The 18374-nt window shown below is 44.7% G+C and overlaps 1 protein-coding gene and 1 pseudogene across 2 annotated transcripts in view; both read left to right on the top strand.

The window, feature by feature from the left end:
• Positions 1–18374, top strand: part of LOC147693064 (solute carrier family 26 member 6-like) — a 222609-nt gene that overhangs the window by 68793 nt on the left and 135442 nt on the right. For both annotated transcript variants that reach the window (XM_086939311.1, XM_086939312.1), the window contains exons 2-4: positions 376–548; positions 11525–11664; positions 16298–16408. In XM_086939311.1, coding sequence (XP_086795437.1) covers positions 403–548; positions 11525–11664; positions 16298–16408 — 397 coding nt within the window. In that variant the 5' untranslated portion in view covers positions 376–402. The remainder of the gene's footprint in view (positions 1–375; positions 549–11524; positions 11665–16297; positions 16409–18374) is intronic.
• LOC147693065 (heat shock factor-binding protein 1 pseudogene) lies at positions 14611–14846 on the top strand (annotated as a pseudogene).

The raw sequence follows: 18374 nt of genomic DNA, 5'->3' as shown, positions 1-18374 counted from the left end.
TCTGTAGTATATTATTATATTCTAATCTTATAATGCTCACGTCTTACCCATTTTTTTTAATATGTGTATTTTTGTATCTAAAGTGTTATGCTTTTTAGTTCTCAAGTCCACAATCTGGCTCTTTCTATGCAATCATTCACCCCGTATATGCTGGAGTGCATACAGGCTATATTCTTTGTTAGTTGTAGGCACCATTTTAATATATTTTAGAAAGACAATTTGCTTTTCCATGCCCTAGAACTCTCTTCTGTTTGTTTGTACATGTGCTGACCCTCTCACAGGGGGAGACACAAGTTGGATTCCCCGGTTTGTTAATTTGTGTTGCTAATGACCCAATGCATCCCTGAGTACCCAAGGCCATGCCTTCTTTTGCAGGTCGCGGCCGCTCGACGACCCCCCAGAATGGAGGAGCCGCAGCTGCACCACCGGCCTGTGGCGACCCCACAGGTCACCCGCTCTGGGCTGAGTGAGGCGGAGCTGGAAACGATCGCGCCCACAAGGCGGGCCGAGGCTCCTCCCCTCTGGAGACGACTGAGGAAGAAAATAAGGTACCACAGAGGTGGGACACGGGGGAACTGACTTTTAACAATGCTTATTCCTCAAGATCAAATGTCATTGTCTGTCAGTGGCGGCTCCTCTGCTAAGGCGGAGGAGCGCTGCCTCACTGTGGAAAAAGGGGAAAAAAGGGAAAATAAAATGATAATAACCATGTTTTTCCACTGAGGGATGTTTACGGGGCGTGGTGGAGCTGGTCTGTGATGGCAGCAGGGGAGGAGGGGTTGGGGCACTTAAGTGCTCATGCCGGTTTGACCGGTTGTCTTGGGCCGGCCAAACAGTCATGCGCACTTTGCATGTTCCGCACCAGCCTATACTATAATGCACAGCCTTGTGAAGAACATGCACAGGCTCATAGTCCCGTCTGAGCACCGAACCACTGCACTCACCACGCTGCTGTCATGTCGTGATTGGCGTGATTGGCTTAGGGGAGCCTGTGTGTGCTTCCTGCTGGAATAGAAGAGGTTGGAGGTGAGGCGGTGGCTGGCAGCCAGGTAAGTCAAATTTGTTTTCCTCCACCCCCTAACCCCTGCCTATTTTTGTTTTTTTACACCCGTTGCCATGCCCCCAGGTAATATTCTCTGGCAGCCGCTACTGTTGTCTGTGTAGTTTACTAAATATTCAGTTGGTTTTCTGTTTCAAACATGCCATCTGGTGGCTGACTGCTACACAAAAATAAGCACTGGCGAAGTCTATAGGTCTCAGCAACGCCCGAGCTATTGGCCATGTCAATGTGAATGCCTTTTAGCCATGTTGTCTACCAGCACATCTGCTGTTCAGCATGGCTGAAAATCACTGAAAGTCCAGGGTCACAGGATGTTGAGCTGACACCAAATCTCTTCATTCCCCCACCCCCATGCTGAGTTTATTGTCCTGCCCCTCATAACCCAAAAAGCGCTATGACGTGGTCTGTGCTGGCCACATCATAGCGCTTTTTTCAGTGACTTTTAGCTATGCTGAACAGCAGATGTGCTGCTAGACAACATGGCTCAAAGACCTTCTGTAGGAGGCTGGCTTAGTATATGGTGCGCTCTAATTTACACAGAACTAACTTAAGACTCAATCCTAAACTTACTACTATTTTGGTATTCACAGAATGCACTTACTACTTTTGGTATTCACAGAAGTTAGGATTTTGTCTTAAGTTTGTCTTAAGACAGACAGACTTAAGTTAGGATTTTGTCTTAAGTCTGTCTTAAGACAAACTTAAGACAAAATCCTAACTTCTGTGAATACCAAAAGTAGTAAGTTTAGGATTTTGTCTTAAGTTCTGTGAATCGGGCCCTCAGACTTTAGTGTTATCCATTAGGGGACAGATACTGCTTCGATGGCAGTGTCGCAATTGCTTCTCCATGAACACCACACATTCTATTTCTATTTACATCATTTATAGAGCGCATGGCGACCCAGAGGCATCCCAGAGTAAGAGGCAGCATCCCAACTGAGCGGACCGAGCCCCTCAATTGCCATGGTAGTCCTTGTGTTGCCCTAGAAGGGAAAGGACCATTGTCATGCCACAAACCAACCAAATGTCTTTAGTACGTAAAACACCATTCTGATGCCAGTCTGCATTGGCCTGAGTTTCCCAGTACCACTGACAATCGTGCCAGAATCTAGACTGTCTGGCGAGCTATGTAGAACTTTATTTCTAAGCCTGACCCCACAGCCGACTGATATGCACAAGGCAACTGTCACACAGACATCAAATTGGCATAGGATTATAAGGGATGTTTGTGTGCATGTACTGTTGGCATGCGTCCACCTTACCTCCCACCCCTCTTCCTCCATACTCATACTCCCAACATCGGTTGCCTCTGCTGCTGATCCATTCTCTAGGTCCCTCCTAGAGTTGCAGGTTTTGCATTTCTGACCACTGACCCCAATCACTCAGTCCGTGTGTCAATCTGAAAACTAGTTGGACCGCAACCAATACAAACCCACTGAGCAATGTTTGCCCAAGAAGTTGTTCTGCTAATGATCAGGCCCAAAAGATGGGTCAGGGGCCAACAGTGGACACCAAACCCTCTTTCTGAAAGGAACAGCGCACAAAAAGCAGTAGGAAACAGAATGTGCATTTACGATATGTATTTTAAAATCCTAACCTAGCGCATATAAAATGATTTTAACAACATAGAAAACAAATCGTAATGCAGCAAAACATTTTTATAAATCAGGAAACCACAAGAACAATTCTAACTTGATTATTAAGTTTCATAGCCCTAACACCCTTTTTGTGCTGTCTCTAAGCGCTATGCAAGATAGACAGTTTATGCACTAATCTGCACTAATCTGTTATAATTCTGAATTTCAAAGGTGGGTCACCTTGGCACTCTTGTTTTCAGAGCAGTAAGTCCCTGCTGTTCTCTCTGAATAGCAAGCCTGCTATCTTGGTCAAAAGTCTGTGAAGGCTCAGAATACACAGCAACTTTCTTGTCCGATATCCCTGTTGCGCAGCTGGACTCAAACCTATAGCCTAACCAGGGAGGATTTGTAGGGTGTGGCCAAGGAGCCTGCTATAAACTGAGATAAACACTAAACTGAGTTTAGACTGGAACATTTTGAACAGCGTCGGCATATGGTTAAATGTTGGCTCCAAGAGCTTACCACTCCGTGTCAGACTAAACGCGGCTGAGCTCGGGACCTTGTTGAAAACTGGTTAAAATCAGTGGCGGCTGGTGACATTTGAAAGTGGTTGGGCGTGCACATCCGGAATGAGTGGCTGGCCTCTTCCCTCCTTTGCATTGGACTTCACCCCGGGTCGTGCCTGAAGGCTTTGAACGCCAGGTTCTTAGTTGTATTTTGCACCTTTGGTTCAACATCTCTAGCTGCGCCTTCATGTGATCCCATTCTGAACTTCCTGGTTCACCCATAACTTTGATGCTGTATCAAGCAGCACCTCCATGTTTAATATTTCGGGGTACACCTTCAGTGTTGCTTTCAGAGGGTCAACGTCAAGCACATTCCAAGGCGCTGTTTGTTTTAAGAATAAGTAAAATCACTATGGTCATGGGAGTATGGCCGTTCTGTAGTAGGGTCATGGATTACAGAAAGGGAAGCAGAAATTATGTAAATCAGCAATCTATTCTGGCCAGATCTCTGCATCTGCCGGGGACCCTGTAGCATTCCACTGGCGCTCTTTGTCATCCTTTTCTGTCTCGTTTTGGTGCTTTTCAAAAGTATGGGGTCTTTTTAAATTTTTTTACTTTGCAATGTTGTCACTTTGCTGCCAGTGACTTCTCTTGTACAATGTTTTGTACTGTTTCCTAGTGCGGTAAGTCTCCTGCTGTGGGAGCCCTCCTCGAGATCCTTGTCCAGCCTCAGTTGTGGGATACCCTTTAAATGCAAGGGTAAGACTGGGCATCACTGGCTGCCCTCTTCCCAGCAATCTGGAGGATTCTCACTCATGTTCAAGCCATGTGGCTCTACAGCATCAAGCTCCAGTATATAGTTGAGCCCAGTTATACCAAAAAGTCATGGGGTGCTGCAAGACAACTTGCTACACTGCGTGATAGGGGGGAACAGGAATGTGCCGTATCTACTAAGACATGAGGCGTTCCTGCTAGCACCAATGCAGGCACTCGTGTGTCATGGTGCAAGGGTGCCTGCGCTTTTGACAAGATTGTTTTTGTGCAGGAAGGAACAATCCTTTAAGGCATTTGCAGCACACGTTGAAAGAGGAAATAACCAGGAAGACTAAACCTGTCTGTTGGGAAGGCGTAGATTTTTGGTGCAATCCCAAGTTTATTATTCTTAACGAATTTGGGAATGCATCAAAATCCGCAGGTGGATGCCTGGGAACGCCCACATTCCACCCTTGGAATGCCTTCACAGCGCCGAGTAACATTAGTCCGCCACTTGCTCTGCCTTGCGTTACACTGGATTTACAAACTCACACAGAGCCACGCAAGGTGGTTTTGCGTGGCCGGGTAAATCTGACTTAAGGGCTTGCGTTGCCCTCCGTAAATATGTGCCCTAGATTGAAATTGTCTCAACGCTAGTGTTCTGTTACGTAATCTAATATTTCAGGCTTTGCCGTCTATTACAAAATATCTAAATAATTTATCAGCACTTCCATGAAACATCTCAAAATGGCTGGTTGCAGGATAATCTTTGTTCTTATTGCGTACTGTTCTTAAGTGCTCAAGGATACGGCTGAGGACTGGAAGGATTTTCTTTCAGTGTATTTGTTTCAGCAACTGCAGATAAGGACGTATACACCAAACTCCGTTTTACTTCAGGCATTTAGTGATCTTCTGAATCAATTCACTATTGCGTTCGCACGTAGGTACAGTAAATACCGACCTTACAAGATTTAAATGTAGTGCCTTTCTAAAATCTTTTCGTAGGTCGGGGACCACCTGGCGTGTTTCTATTTCGAGTGGTGACTCGATATAAGTTTATATCTGAGTGATTTTGACCTCCAAATGGTAATCTGAGGTCTACTGTCAATTTTGGCCCCGCAATTTTAAGTCTCAAAGCCCTACATAGTATCTGGCGCGTCTCATTGTGGCTCTCTGGTGCGCGCTGTTATACAGCTGATGATTTTAGAATCTTCATTTGCCTTTTTAGGCTCAAAAAGGAGCATATTTCTATTCTGGAGAGCGACATTACTTTCGACTTGATTGAGTCTGGTATATCCTTTTAGTATTTTTGGTTTTGACTTTCTCGCATAATGAGTTTTCTGTACGAGAGCGCGATTCCCTTTATTTCCAGAAGGTAGCCCTCCTGCTCCATTTTGTGGGGTTTAAGCCGCTTGCTATTCTAGATGCCTTAAACTTCCACCAACCTCCTCCCCTGACGGGGGTTATGGTCTTGATGGCGGGGTCACATGATTAGTGCTCCCGTTTTATGGTACTATTTAAAAAAAAAAAAAATTTTACATTTCCGTCTGTATTTATCCATATTTATTTTTTTGCTAATTTTATCTGTATTTATCCATATTTATTTTAGGTTTTGTGAAATAAATGAAGCTTAAACTGGTATATTTCCACATTCTTTTAACCGATAAATAAGCACTCCTGCTTGAATGCCTGCCAGGGTTCAGTGATATGAAGACCCGCAGAACATAAATCCATGTACTTTTAGAGAATATGTAAATTTCTTTATCAACCTTGTGCATATCTACTGCTGTTTAAGCCTCTTAATCAAACTTCATTTCTATTTTAACCGCCTTACCTATCACTCCACACAGCCATTAGCCTGGCAGTCATGGTACAGAGCATTTATAATCACTCAAAAAGCAACCCAATTTCCAGTTTTATCCACATTTAAAAATGAATACGGACAAAGAAATAAATGGTTTTCTGTCTGTATTTATCTGTAAAAATCAGTAAAAATGGAAAACGGGGAGCCTTACTTATTTATTTATATTTATTTATTTATTTATTTAAAGTTTTCTATAGCGCGAACAAGACTCTTAGGTATCAGAGCGCTTTACATTATGTGAGGTAGTTATAGACAAGAGTTTGTAAAATCGTTCACTGTAAAGAGGTAGGTACATACAAAAGCAATAGATAGACATTATACATTAGACGTCATATAGTAAGTATATACATGGTATGTCATATTCCGATGTTTACATTAATACTTATATTTGTAATATATAATAGATAGTATATATGTTTGAATATGGCTGAAATGAGTGGTCTAGAATCAATGATTCCCAAATGCTTATTGTTTGTGTTGCTTTTGTTTTCACTCCTTTATCAAGTGTTCTTTTGACCTCGGTCCGACCTATGGAAGGAACTTATTTATTAGGAAGCTTTTCGTTTCCCTCTTGAAGGATGTAGTGTCTGTAATTTTTCTTATGCTTGGCGGAAGTGAATTCCAGATCCTTGGTGCTGCTCCTGAGAATGCTCTGTCGTACGATTTCTTCTTCTTGAAGAAGGCTGGTCTCAGTAGCAGCTCCTTTGCACTCCTGGCCGGTCTGCTTCCTCCGGAGATTTTAATTTTCTGAGCCAGATACTTAGGTGTGTTGTGGTGTAGCGCTTTGTGGGTTATGCATGCCATTTTTAGCTGGATTCTGGCTTCGTAAGGTAGCCAGTTTAATGCTTTCAGGTGTGGTGATATGTGGTCAAATTTTCTCGATCCTGTTATCAGTCTTGCAGCTGCATTGAGACATGCCTTTAGTGGTGCTGTTGAAATTTTTGGGAGCCCTGCTAGCGTTGTACATCCATATTCAATCCTTGAAATGACAAGTGATTGTACTGCCATTTTGAGATCCGTCGTGGATATGAATGGTTTCATTTTTCTGATGTAGTTCAGGTGATAGCGTGCGCTTTTTGCCATAGCTTTGATGTGGGCTTTCATGTTTAGGTTCTCATCAAGTGTGATTCCTAATGATTTTGCAGATCCAACAAGTGTAGGGGTGCAGTTTAATGCTGTGATCATATTGCACCATTCTTTCCCCTCTGTGTGTTTATTTGGTGGTGTGATTAATAGAAATTCTGTTTTTTGTGCATTTAGTTTCAAATGATTGTCTGCTAGCCATTGTAACGATATTTTTAAGGCTTCATTCATTCTCTTGACGTCCTCCATGGATGTTATCTTGATGTAAATCTGCGTATCATCCGCATACATGTGGTAGGATATCTTTGAATTTCGAAGGATTTCTGTGAGAGGTTCAATGTATAGGTTAAATAGTGATGGAGATAGCGTAGAGCCTTGCGGTACTCCAATTGAATTAGGACTTGATGTTGAGAGTGACTGATTGACCAGGAATCTTTGTGTTCTATTCTGAAGGAAAGATTCAAACCATTTTAGCACATTTCCTGCCAATCCCATCCTGTTATGAAGCCTGTTCAATCATTTTTCATGATTTACCGTATCAAATGCTGATGATAGGTCTAGGAGGATAAGAAGACATGTCTGATTAAGGTCTAACACCTGTAGTGCATCATCGACAATATGTAGGATCGCTGTCTCTGTGCTATGTCCTGTTCTGAATCCTGACTGACAATCGTCTAGTAGTGAGAAGTTCGTGATGTGTTGGCTTAATTGGTTTTGAACACATTTTTCAATTAGTTTGGCAAGAATAGGGATGTTGGTCACAGGGCGAAAGTTATTTGGATCTGTTGGGTCCGCTGTGGGTTTTTTGATGATGGGAACCAAATGACCCGTTTTTAGGCAATCAGGCAGGGTTCCTTGGGATAGGGAGGCGTTTATTATTTTCGTCCATATGGGAATCACAATATGATTTATTTCTTTGATGCACTTTGATGGGAGTGGATCGTTATAGTGGTTATTGGGTTTTATGTCCGATAGTGTTTTGGCGATGGTGTTTTGGTCCAGTATCTCAAAGTTATCCCAATGCGCCATGTTTTTTGTGTTATGGGTGATTTCCGAGGTGATAATAACTGTTTGCGGTGTACGGTTGTCTGTATTATCAATATTGTCAGCTTCATTTTTCCTAAGCTCTCTTTCCAGAGTATTAGCCTTGTTAGTAAAGAAAGATGCGAACTCTTCACAACTTAGTTGAGTTTTTTGTCGTTTCTTGGGCAGTTTTGGCCACTTTATTAGATTGCTGTTTTAAAATCTCGAATAGTTTCCGCGGCCTATTTTTGGCATTATCTAGTTCCGATCTAATAAATTCCTTTTTTGAGTTTAGGATCTTTTTATTGTACCCGCTCCGGATTCTCCTAAGGGTATTCAGTTCGTGCGTTGATGGGTGTTGTCTCCATTTTATTTCCGCCTGTCTGAGCTTCCGCCTTTCTTCATTCAATGTTCCACTAAACCATGGATTTTTGATCTTCTCTGTTGTTCTTTTCAGCTTTAATGGCATCGTGGTATTGACTGTTTGATACTGTTGTAGTATAATGATTCGTAAGATCCTCTACTTTCAGCATCTTGTTTGGTGGGTTTAGGTTCTTCTCACAGCTTTCTCTTAGTAATTTCATATTCAGCTCTTTGGTATCTCGCATCCATTTCTTGTGTCTGGTAGGTTGACTGGTTCTGGTATTCTTCATAGTGTTTATTAGGAAGGTTATGACATGGTGATCTGACCAGTCGGCTGGCTCAATTGCTGTTATTGAGGTATTGTTCGTCTTTGAAATTATCCAGTCTAACGTGGCTCCCTTCTCGTGTGTCGGTTGTGTGCATGCTTGGTTAAGGTTTAGCTCCGCTAGAAGATCTTTAAGAGCATTGACCTGTTTGTCATCACTATCGTTCCAGTGTAAATTAAAGTCTCCTAGAACAATGTTGTTAGCTTCGGGATTGAAGTTTGATTCGCGCCATACATAACTGGTGAATCTGTTGATGTTATCCGCGCATGTGGGTGGGAGGTGTGAGGGGGGGCTTTTGGGGGTCTTTTTGGCCTCTTCATCTTGAGCCTGTTGGTGGTGAAATAGATAAATATCCTGGTCTCCTGAGACAAGACAAAGAGGAAAAGAAAAAAAGAGACCAGTATATGTATCTATTTCACCACCAACCGGCTCAACGCATTGCAGGCCTATAACCTTTATCAAACAATTGTAAACTACCAGGGCAAGCAGTGATTGACGCTTCTTAAACCTTCAACTTACATCGACAAAGACTTCAATTATATTTTGTGGTTGTGCGTCCAGGGCGTCGGTCCTGTTGTCAAATACCAGTTTCCCTCACGAAAATGTTCAACTCGAATGCAGTGTTTTGTTTTCAAACCTTCTCTTTGGGTCGGACTGGGATAGGCCCGGACAACAAAATAAGTGGCCTCTATTACTAGCAAATCAGATAGCTAAAAAGTTGGTCAGCTCTTTTTTGAACTTGTAAAGACACCTAGTGTTTTGCATGAAATGGGAGTGTGCTTGGATTTCTTTGCTGCAGGCAATGGTTCTGTTAATAATTTATCACAGAAATCCACAGCAAATAAATGGTTCATAAGACCATAAAACAGACCCACAAACAGCCCCAAAACAGCCCAAAAATGGCCCACACATGCAGACCAGCCCTTCGGGCATTGCCAGGCAGCCCCGTAGGCCAGTCCGACCCTGGTCTCTGGTGGAAATGAAAGTTCTCCACAGCGTGATGCTCTGGACCTCATGTCTGCAGCACACATGGTTTATCATCCTCTCCAAGTTCATCACTGGCCGTAGAGGTAGTGGTTGCTCGTCCGTGGAACTAGCCCAATGAACTGGAATGACCAAGGGAGAACCGACCACTGTAACTTGTGCCTGGAGTGTTCACCTCCAGTTGCTGCACATCAACAGGCAACCATGAGCCACCAGGACGGTCAAAGTCCCGTCTAAACCAGAAAGTGAACATCTTTGGAGCAGATAGGGCTTCCAGAAATGCCCGATTCCTACTCCTGGAACCCCCCTCACCTTCAGTCGAGAACGAAACATGAGCCAGTCATTCTCTGATAGAGCCACTAGAATCTGGAACTCTCTGCCTCCCTCCTCCGCCTAACTGCCTGCCTAGTCACTTTTTTTTTTCTTCATACAGAGTTATATATAGTTCAAACTTGACCCGAATCGGGCATCAGAGTGCCTTACATAGCACCAGTTGCGTTACATGAGGACAAATTCATTTTTGTTAGGCACAGGGAGATTAAGTGATTTGCCCAGGATCACAGGTTGTTCAGCGTCATTGCCGAGACTCGAACCCGGTTCCCCAGATTCAAGGTCGATGCCCTAGCCGTTAGGCCAACTCCTCTCCCCTTCAAAATGGACCTCTGGCTCCTCCTATTTGACAGACACCTTAGTTAATCACCCTCACCATACTTAAGTACTCTCTCTCCCCGGATCTGAACTACCTTTGTTATGTGACCCCCAACATCTAAATCGATGCTTTAACTATTCACGACCTTTGACCAACGGCTGTAATTGTCTCGTGTGGTAACTCCTGCACACAGCTAGAGCTGGTAACATCTGAATTTAATGACTGTAACTATAACTCACTGTAACCCATGTATCCTTTTACTGTTGTAAAGCACTCCAATGCCTTCAGGCTATGTCTGCGCTATATTAAATTAAAAAAAATGAATAAAAATAAGAGGAGTTGATTGGTCTCCCTCCTTCCTAGTGCCCAGAGATACTGCTGTCTGACTGCTCATCACTTATTAACAAATTTGTAAAGACTATGTTCCCCAGCTCAAAGTTTCTTCTCTGAACTCTAGAGTCCTGCGTTATTGAGCTGAACCCCTCCTGCTCTTCGGCCATTGTCCGACCATCATTGGTCATCACTGTATCTCACGGCACCTCTATCAGGGAGACCGTGAGACCAACAGAGTTAACATGATCACGGCTGAAACGTTTATTTATCGTGAGGGCATCTCTGGGTCACGTGTCCTAATTAGGCACCACCCCCTGTTCACCTGCCAAGGGTCCCCTGTCCATGGGCTACATAAATGCAAGAGACTCCAGTGCCAAGGGCCTCCCTGACATGCCTTTTAGGGTCTCCACCACCATCCCTCCGCAGTGGTGGTCTCATAACTGTTATTGATGTTGTATAATGTCATCTTTAGTACTAGAATTACATCACTTGTACATCCACATGTCCTATTTACTCCCTCTGCTAAGTATCTCCCCTTCTCTGTTGTGACTTTGCACTCCCAGCCAGTTCAGTGTTGTACAATCTCTTTCCATTTCTCTCTGTTTGGCCGTTCTGGGTCTTACTTCTTGCCCTGTGACTCCTTTCTTGATCTTACACATTTCTGATCATGTTTCATCCCTAGGTTTCACTGTGTTCATCACTCTCTCCTCCTGATCTTCAGTGCCCTCCTGTGTTCTTCTGCATCTGTTCCAGCCTTGTTCAAATCTACCCGCTGTGTCGTTCCTTGCAATATGCTCTCCCCCCTTGTGCTCCTGATCTGAGCTCTTTCTTGTTACTCCTCTTCCTCTATGTGCAGCTCCATGTTGTCTGACCTTTGACCTTCTTGCTGATCTCCAAGAGAACTTACTGCACCTATACATTTCCTCTCACCAAACACACATAAATTGAACTGTGTTCTGCTCCGGTGACTTGTAACTTTCACCAATACCGTCAATCCTTCCAGATGTTCGGGACCTATTGCCAAATCCCTGCTGCTGAAGTTCATCCCGGTCCTGCGCTGGCTCCCACAGTATCGCGTCAAGGAATGGCTCCTCGGAGACATTATGTCTGGCCTCAGTGTTGGAATCATGCAGCTTCCACAAGGTATGTTCTCTGTGTCCTGTACTTTTTACACTGTTTTCCATGTCAATTCTGTTATTTGCTAGGGTGCCAGCATTATAGGACCAAGTGCATCAAAGATGTATCTAAACGGTGCTCACATGCTCCAGGGTGTCCGGATTCTCCATAACTCAGCCTCCCAGCTGTGCTGCTGAAAGAGAAGGGTTGTCCTGCTTAATATGCACAGGTGGATGAGGGCTCTTCATAGGCATGTAATTTTCCATCGCCAGATGACCAAGGGCCCAGGTGGATGCTTAAGATGCATGGACTGATGCTGGTTGCCTGTTACCTCCAGCTACTGATCTTACAGGCCTCGAACTTTAAATCAATCATGAGGTGTGGCTAATCACCCAATAGGCTATCCAGATACTTGCAGGTCCGGGAGGCTTATTCGTAAGGCCAGGTCTTGAGGACCATTGAGAATCCCGGAAGTGAGGTGACGGTCCGGAGGTGCCTGGGGAGGCTTGTTCTAGGTCTTTGCTGCGATGTGGGCGAAGGTGCGTCTTCCACTTCTGCTTCCGTAGATGCGAGGAGTATGGGCAAGTGAAAGGAAGGCTGAGTGTAGTCTTCTCGATGGTTGGTGGAAGTTCAGGTGGTGGTTAATGTAGGCAGGTCCTTTGTTGTGTAGAGGCTTCTGTGCGTGGGTCAGCAGCTTGAATTGGCATCTCTTCTGTACGGGGAGCCAGTGAAGTTGCCTGAGGTGGGATCTGATGTGGGTTTGTTGGGGAAGCAGAGGATGGGTCTGGCTGTGGTGTTCTGTATGGTCTGAAGTCTCTGTAGGAGGTGTACAGAGATGCCTATGTAGAGGGCATTGCCGTAGTCCAGTTGGCTGGTGATAAGGGCCTGTGTCACGGTGCATCTCATGTGTTAGGGTAGCCAATTGGAGATTGTATGTAGCATGTGAGAGTAAGGAAGCAGGTAGATGGGATTGATCTGCGATTCCATGGTGACTTTGTTGTCCAAGGTGTTTCTGACAGGGTCAGAGGGAGTGGGTGTGGGCCCTAGGTCTGATGACAGAGTTTTGTATTAGTTGTATATAAAGTTACAGACAATTCCATGTTTCGAGTGTTCATCTTGCCATAGAATGACTGTGTAAGTTCAAAGATTCCTCAGTATGTCATGCACCCCTTGTCATGGCAGCTTCACGCTGTTCCAATTATGTACTGCCAACACAGCACACAAGCACCATTGACGATTCAGTTCACTTTTACTCCATAGTTGAAGCAACATTTTCACGCCAATTTCTACATTTCCAGCCATGTGTAAAGCAGATATTGAAACCTCATTTACCTTGTTTTCTGTTTGAAAAGCACTGTTGTTGTGTCAGTTTCTTCTTTGCCTCAGTATGTGCAGCACACCTCTCCCACTATGCGAAGCCCCATTGCCATGCCGGATTCTTCTTTGCCTCCATACGTGCAGCACTCCTCACCCACTATGCTAAGCAGCATCGCCATGCTGTTTTCGTCTTTGCCTTCGTATGTGCCGTACTTCTCGTCCACTATGCGAAGCAGCATCGCCATGCCGGATTCTTCTTTGCCTCATTATGTGCTACCTTCCTCACCCACTATGCGAAGCAGCATTGGCATGCCAGTATCTTCTTTGCCTCAGTATGTGCAGCACACCTCTCCCACTATGCGAAGCAGCATTGGCATGCCAGTATCTTCTTTGCCTCCATACGTGCAGCACTCCTCACCCACGATGCGAAGCAGCATCGCCATGCCAGTATCTTCTTTGCCTCAGTATGTGCAGCACACCTCTCCCACTATGCGAAGCCCCATTGCCATGCCAGTATCTTCTTTGCCTCAGTATGTGCTGCACTCCTCATCCATTATGTGAAGCATTATTGCTGTGCTGGTTTGAGGGTTGTCCTGGAATCTAGAGCAAGATTACTCGTATGCCCGGCCCTGTTCCTCTCTTTCATTCTCACGCCTAATGGCTAGGGGTTCCCTTCTGTAGGTCTGCAGTGGCAAGCAAGAGCTCCCCCGCTGGGCCTTCTAAGAGCAACAGCAGCATGACTGTCCATTCCTTACAGCATTTCAGGCAGAGGACATTTAGCCAGTGCTGCTGTCAGCTGCCGTGTTGCTGCACCTCTTATGTGCTGTTGCGGAGTAGTGAGCTTACGCCTCTGTTGTCTTCCAGACACAGCACAGGTACTTGCCTAACTTGTAGTTCCGCTGCATGTTTATTCCAGTAGCTGCCCCCAGTCTGTCTGAGTCGGAGGAGGGCTTTTTCAGAGAGTGAAAAGACCTTTTCACCAGCAAAGGTAGGGAGCTGTAGCTTTTATAGGTTCCTCCTAGAAGAATGCCAGCCCATCTATCCCTCCAGCCCTATGGACCCCCCCCCCGCCACTCCAAAGAGAAGCAACAACTTGCCTGGACAATCATTTCAGGACTAAAGCAGGCGTGCACTCTTTAAGAATCAAAGATGCATTGAAGGAGCTTGGTGGTTGATGTGTCTCACCAGCACACCAGGACTGTACTAGAAGAAGCAAGAGAGTTGTATTAATAATCAAGGGAAATAAATGGAAAGGCCCCTGCCAATGAGAAACTGGCGGAGGTGTCCACCGAATCATCAGGCTATCAATGCACTTGAGGCTGCAAACATTGGTCTTAAAATTCTCACAGCCCAACACTCATGAACTGTGCTTCTGACAAACCATCAAAGGGTTTTGGCTGCAGTAAATTGAAAATGCGGGGCACCTAAGAATAGACAGAGTTCTACCTTGTGTGCCAGCCCCCCACCCCCGCCGTGACATTAAACCAGAACTGCAGAGCAATGGCTTCTCTTATTGCAGAAAAACACATTGAAGGGGCTAGGGCCATGACGTAAACAGGGTAAACCTTCAGTCACTGATCTAAAATTGCACTTTGTGTTCCATCAATGCTCCCACTTATTAAAGGAGCACCCTTCAAAGCAACAGAGGCCCGAGACATGGCTGAAACCAACCCCAAACGCTTCCAGGACCTGACAACGGTGGTACAGAAGCTACTTAAACAAATGCCAGGCAACTTTCAAACCATACTGGATCAGTTAATTGGCAGAATTGATAAGATGAGCGGGCGTATAGATGACTTGGAGAAGCAAACATCATGACACAAGCAGGAGTTGAAGAAGAACTTAAAAAGACTGACATGAAAGTTATTTTAGTGGATTCTTTAAAGTTTTAAACATGCCAGATTGTTAGATCTGACATCCTTGGCGTGGTTTCCCTATCTTTTTGCCTCTACTGCCTGTATTTTTTTATGCTGTGCTAGATTTCGTTTTTGCTGGTCTAGATGCTTTGGGCCCTTTGCTACTGCTGATCAGTGCCAAAGGGCAAGTGCTCCCTGTGTAAATTGTGTATATGGTTTGGTTTTCCATGATTGACCCATTTGATTTACTTAGTGTCTCTGTACGGTTCTCTCACTAGTTCAGCGCATTTCTTTCTTTACCTGCTCTGGTGCACCTCTGCATTGTATTCTGCCTCCACCTTCCAGCGTCCAATGTTGTCCTTCTCACATGCACGGTAAGGGTCCCACAGTGAAGCTTCCAGATGCTTCAAATGGATCCCCCCCGAGTAAAGGAAGACAGTCACCCATGCACTCATAACCAGCAGACTGGACTACGGAAATGCCCTCTATATCAACAAGTCCCTACTCCACAAACTCCAGAGGATACAGAACATCGCCGCCAGACTCATGATCGGCATCCCTTGACACGAGCACATCTCAAACACCTACGGAACCTCCACTGGCTCCCCATCGAGAAAAGTCTCTTTCAAGATACTCACCCACGCCTACAAATGTCTACACAACACAGAACACCAATACCTCAACCAAAGAATCACAGTCCACGTACCCAAAAAAAACCTCCGCTCTGCCAACCTCGCCCTCGCTGAAACCCCGGGCATCCACAGAGCAAGAACTGGGGGAAGAACCTTCTCCTACATCGCGACCAGGGCCTGGAACAAACTCCCTATCGACATCAGACGTGCCCCCTCCCTGAACACCTTCAGGAAGGCTCTCAAGACCTGGCTTTTCGACTAAGCGGAACCGCTACCTCTCCCCCCTCCCCCGAGCACCTTGAGACCCTCGTGGTTGAGTAGTGCGCTTACAATTCCCTGATTGATTGATTGAGCTACCAAAGGAGAAGTGTCAGGATTATTTATGTGGTAATTTTCTGTCTTTTTTCAGACACATCCAGCCTTCAACACAGTTGTCTGACTGCAGAAGAGGTGGTGGGGTTCTTGCTCTAAACACAGTGCCATTTCTGGATTGCTTAATCTTTATCTGCAGGCACTTTTACCTCCGTGTTAGCTTCGCTGTCAACTAGGTGCATGTTAACTTCCCACCTAGCACCAGAGTGGTCAGATGCGCTCAGTTATAACTAACGCTCCAACATTGCTCGACCAGAAGTATATCTACATTTCTTAGTTATCACGAAGTTTGCCTGCGTGAGTAACCAGCTTAAACCATGCTTTGATATTTGCTAAATTGCCCGTCACAGTGGTGGCTGTTTGTAGTCCTTTAGAGTGGTAAGCTAAGCGACAGCACCGGCGTTTATGATGACTTGCTCTCTATTATCCTGGTCTCAAGAATGTGCATTAATGGTTTTTCTGCTCTCTTCCTTGTATGTGTAGGTCTGGCATACGCCCTCCTTGCCAGTGTCCCTGCAGTCTTTGGACTGTACTCCTCCTTCTACCCTGTGCTACTGTATTCCATCTTTGGGACATCGCGGCACATCTCGGCAGGTGAGCAGAGCCTCCTAAGGATGCAAACAGGACAATACTAGGTGCACATTTGCTACATCTTGTGTAGGCTTGTGGTTGGGTGCTTGTGTTTTTGTGTGTGTGTGTGATGGGACTTATGCACTTGTGTGTGAGGACCTCTATGGGAGTGCACAATTCCTTTTATCCCACTTATCCCCTCATCTCATTTCTTTCTTTCACACCCCTATTCTGTTTTGTCCACAGTGTTTCTCTTTGTATATCTAATTATCTTTACATCTTATTTCTCACCATGTGTCTCTACTTCTCAGATGGCACACTGTCCGCAGGCATATCCGAACCTTTGGTGTAGGAGGGGCTAACATCTTTGAGGGTCTAATCTCTGGTTTCACTTATCGAGTGGTGATGTCACATTAGCTGCATTAAGAAGGAACAACTCCCGCCTTCTGTTTTATTATCAATTATGTGTTTGTGAAGCGAGCCCTAAGATTTGCGGGCCAGGGTGAAAGCCCCCTGGCTCCCCCTTCCCGCATGATGGACCTGGCGATAACTGTCCTACCTTAAAACACATTGTCATTTCATAACATCCCCTCAGACTTATGCAGTATGCATTTTTGTTGTACCCAAACTTAAGTACTTTAAAACTGCAGTGTCCCTCTTTAGCTGATCTCTAGTGGTTGGAAGAAAGATCCGTCTCCGTTGCTTTCCCAAAAACTAAGAGATTGAAGCATATTCTGAGACCAGTGATACATGTTTTAGATAAGCAGGAAAGTTCTCATCCATTTGCTTTGAGTGGGATGACATTGGAGCCAGGAGGGTCTGAAAGTTGTCGTGCAGGTTAAAGTAGCAAAATGGAAATTAGACCCCATTGTATTGCAGAGTGCTTCCACCAATGGATCTGCCAATGATTGGAAGGACTTGAGTGGCCTGGGAGACTGTGAAGTCTTCTAAGTAGAACTTGGCTACTGAGTTAGTGCTTTAGTATGGTAACTTCAGGGAGCTATCTTATGTCTCTACCACAAGTGGCCACCAGATTTGAGCGCTTGGCTTGGGATTGCCCTGTTGCTTCGGAAGCAGGAGCATTAAGGCAACAAAATGTCAGTTCACCTGGAGGATGCAAACATCCTTGCAATTTATCTTCAGACTGGCTGCTTTTGAGGACCTGTGACCACCCAAAGCTTGTTCCTGTAGAATCCTGACACTGTCCCCACATGCAGGTTTATAACAGACCATGCTTCGTTCCAGGCACGTCTGGGGAGAAACACAGCTGTGAAATGCAGAACACGCCTGTGAAGGCGCTTCACACATGGAACAGATTCACTGCAGGTTCCACAAAACTGTTCGACACTTTGCTTCCTTCTTATGCTTTAACATTGTATTTAAAAATTTTCATTTGTACAAGCATGCAACGTATAATGTGCCCCCTCATACCTAAAAAACACAAATACCAACACTAAACATGCCTGAGTCATTATCTTGAAGTATTTGTTTTTTATTTAAAATAGTACCGGGTTCGAACACAAGATTTGAAAAGCAATGGTGTTCTGTACGAAATTACATAATACCTCATAATAAATAAACGACAAATACAAAAGTCTTAACAATACAGCTACTGAAGTCAATTAAAACAAAATCAGAACCTTTGTGAACTCTAAAAATAATACAAACAAAAGCCACACAACGCTCAACTATTTGACAAACAGTGTTTTGAGTTCCCTGAGATTGTAACAATATGGCCCTAAGTGTATTCCCTGATGCCAACATTTGTAAATGGAGGGGTGTACGCGGAGAATGCCTACTGTGACCCTCAATTTACTTGACAATTTAGAAAGCATTTTAGGCTCAAGTGTCCAGTGAGCCTTTTTGCTCAAATCCAGTAGTGTTCTTCTAAGTGTCTAACTTGCTGGCAGCTCAACCTTCCCAGTAGTTCTCCACAATCCCTTCGCTTTAACTTTCCTGTGTCCTAGCCCACAAGAGTACTCCCTCTCTC

Source organism: Lissotriton vulgaris, chromosome 9 (assembly GCF_964263255.1).
Source record: "Lissotriton vulgaris chromosome 9, aLisVul1.2, whole genome shotgun sequence".
NCBI classification, from domain to species: Eukaryota; Metazoa; Chordata; class Amphibia; order Caudata; family Salamandridae; genus Lissotriton; species Lissotriton vulgaris.
The sequence above is the reverse complement of the archived record's forward strand: the minus strand, read 5'-3'. Positions and strand labels throughout refer to the sequence as shown.